This window comes from Teleopsis dalmanni, chromosome 1 (genome assembly GCF_002237135.1).
Source record: "Teleopsis dalmanni isolate 2A chromosome 1, ASM223713v2, whole genome shotgun sequence".
Taxonomy (NCBI): domain Eukaryota; kingdom Metazoa; phylum Arthropoda; class Insecta; order Diptera; family Diopsidae; genus Teleopsis; species Teleopsis dalmanni.
Genome location: NC_051846.1, coordinates 12,052,646 through 12,055,475, shown reverse-complemented (window position 1 = coordinate 12,055,475; position 2,830 = coordinate 12,052,646). Strand labels below are relative to the sequence as shown.

The following is a 2,830-nucleotide window of genomic DNA, read 5'->3' as shown; positions in this document are numbered from 1 at the left end:
TCTGGAAGGTTATCTAAGCTTTGAAGTTGTTTATAAAATTAACTGGCAGTTGATTATGATTGCTTGCGTTGAATATTTACGTATTTAATCTATATTTCTTTCAAAAATGGATTTTTCGTTTCAAAAATAGTTAGAAAATGTTGCTTTTTAGCAACGTATCACTGATGATAATTAAGTCAATCTAATTTTTTTCCATTAATGTTTATAGTACTCAAACATCGTAATTGTTTGCTTAGCCTATTATTTTTTAATGAAATATATTGAAAACTGTTATGTGATTTATATTTATAGCCTCCGTTGTCTCGTGACAACTAGCGTATCGGTCTTGGTCCACCAGAAAAATTTTAGCGTGGCCCACCAGAGCGAGGTACACCGAAATTTCCGAAACGGAGTCAGACAAACCGCTTCCAAGTCCGGCATTCACTCACAGCATCATCGCCGTAAACCGTACACATAACATATAGTCACAAGCACAACAAACAGTATAATAGAGTAGAGTCAGTTTTATAGCATGACTTTCTAGTACTGAAACCACAATGCTGAGCAGGTTACGTTTTTTTTGAAGCAGGTGACTGGTACGTTTCTTATCCAGTATTGACCAAATCGGTCTTAAGATTAGAAAGATGCATATATGCTAAAATTAGCTTAACCGTTGTAAGTGCGATACCAATATCCAAGAAAAAAGATCGTCTGCCGTACAGTTGCCAGAGATGTCCCTGTGTCCAAATACCCATGTGAGCAGAACACTTACATACCTCGCTATCTTGTTAAGATAAACCCGGCGTTCTTGATCTGTTAAAGATATAGATGCATACCAGATAATTGATTTCAGCTTGACTGACCACGATATTCACATCAAGAATCTTATTGCATAAGACCCATTTTGCTGCATCGTGAATCGCCATTACTTCAGTCTGCAAGACAGTGCAATGGTACTGTAATCAAAACGATATGCTAGGACCCAGTTTTTAGAAGGGTTCAGCTCTTTCATTTTGAGCTGTCAGGGTAAACAATGTATCAGTGTACTAACAAAAACTCGTCTATCTATAGTCCAGTCAGTCCAGTAGGTATGAGAAAACTAAACCATGGATCGAAATCTGGGTGACAATGCAGCATAACGTATAATGTAATAAATTGTGTATTAATTCGACCACAAAAAGCCAATATTATAAAGGATGCTCTGAAAATATATAACCATACATGAACGTTTTTAAGTTCAGCCCGTTTAACTAGCATTTAAGAATGTTTCTGTGCTATAAATATAAAGGTGGCTTTAATTGGTAAATCTAGATTAAATGTAGATTTGCTGTTATCCAATCGATCGTTATTAGAGTAATCTAACATTTTTATAGTTGTATTTTTGATTATTTATATATTTCATAATTGGTCAAAATTAACAAAAACTGTCAACCATATAATACGATTTAGACATCCCATTGGTCAAATATATTAATTTCTGAAAACTTTCATAAGAATAAATATATATAAAATGTCAATTTAATTGATGAACATTTCAGCCGACTCTACACAATAAAAATGGATATTTGTTTATTGTGAATAGTACCATATTTGACAGTGCTGCTGTCATATAAACAAATTGGGGATATGTCAAGCGTGTTTATATTGGCTTTATAAGCGTTGCAAAACATTTGCGGGCATTCTTGGATAAGTCTTTATTTCCTTAAGTAGCTATTATAATAACTAGAAGAAAATCAAAATGACTGCTGTACCACCACCAACAAATGTTTCAACGCTACTTCCATTAGGTAAACGTTAATTAGCGTAACTATTAAATGCCGGGTGATGTATTAATTTTATTATAGAGCTCGTGGACAAATGCATTGGTTCCCGCATACATATTATCATGAAGAATGATAAAGAAATTGTGGGTACTTTACTCGGATTCGATGACTTTGTTAATATGCTGTTAGACGATGTCACAGAATATGAAAACACACCTGAAGGCCGACGTATCACTAAGCTGGATCAAATCTTATTGAATGGCAACAATATAACGATGGTACGTGATAACTGACAAAGTTTAATATTTTTTTAACGATTGTTATAATTACAGCTGGTACCAGGTGGCGAAATTCCAGAATAAATTTAGAGTAAACTCCTTTGTTACTACTATTAATTAATAAACTTTACATATTAATATTAAAATACGCTATTTTAAAAAGTTTGAAATTATAGGTTATAAGGAAACAAAAGGAAAACTTAAAGTTAATTAACATATGCAGTTGATGACTGAATATTCTTTGGAATAAAAATATATATATTATTTTAAATGTTTAATAATTATTTATATTCATTAATCAACAGTATTAGTTTTATTATTAACTGTTTCATATTACAAATTCAACGAGTAATTAAGAAATTAATATCACTTCAAGAGTGTGCGTATACGAATTTGGTATACTCTATTGTACTTGGTTGTTACTTGAAAATGCTCATTATAACGAATTTCACTATTCACAAGTCATAAATAATATTTGCTAAGAAAACATGAAACTGACTGGCGTATTTGGAATTATGAATGCTACTGATAGACATTAAAACGATAACTAAAAATTTCAGTATAAATCCAGAGTTGAAAAATACGAAAGCTGAAAATATAATTTGAGTTGAAACTGCTACGAAGTGAAAATCCTATTTAATATAATAAATCTAAGCTGCCACAAAGTTATTCAATTGTTATGCTGTTAATATGAAGTATGACCAATAAAATCTAACAAACAGTAAAAATTAGAAGGATATGGAAAATTTTATTACTTGCCCCATCAATTCTCTATAAACATAGTGTTTATAGTTTCAAATGCTTATTTTT

General features: G+C 31.5%; 1 protein-coding gene across 1 annotated transcript; it reads left to right on the top strand.

Annotated features, from left to right (window-relative positions):
- Nucleotides 1–1,559: 1,559 nt before the first annotated feature.
- On the top strand, nucleotides 1,560–2,250 carry LOC119672107 (U6 snRNA-associated Sm-like protein LSm5). Its single transcript, XM_038083074.1, has 3 exons — nucleotides 1,560–1,766; nucleotides 1,824–2,020; nucleotides 2,075–2,250. The coding sequence occupies exons 1-3, from the start codon at nucleotides 1,718–1,720 to the stop codon at nucleotides 2,102–2,104; spliced, it is 276 nt and encodes a 91-aa protein (XP_037939002.1). The 5' UTR covers nucleotides 1,560–1,717; the 3' UTR covers nucleotides 2,105–2,250.
- Nucleotides 2,251–2,830: the final 580 nt, after the last annotated feature.

Excerpts from the sequence above, each read along its gene's own strand:
- LOC119672107 (XM_038083074.1), top strand. The coding sequence starts at position 1,718 with ATGACTGCTGTACCACCACCAACAAATGTTTCAACGCTACTTCCATTA. Across the intron at positions 1,767-1,823 it reads TTCAACGCTACTTCCATTAG|AGCTCGTGGACAAATGCATT; the intron begins GTAAACGTTAAT and ends ATTTTATTATAG. Across the intron at positions 2,021-2,074 it reads ATGGCAACAATATAACGATG|CTGGTACCAGGTGGCGAAAT; the intron begins GTACGTGATAAC and ends TTATAATTACAG.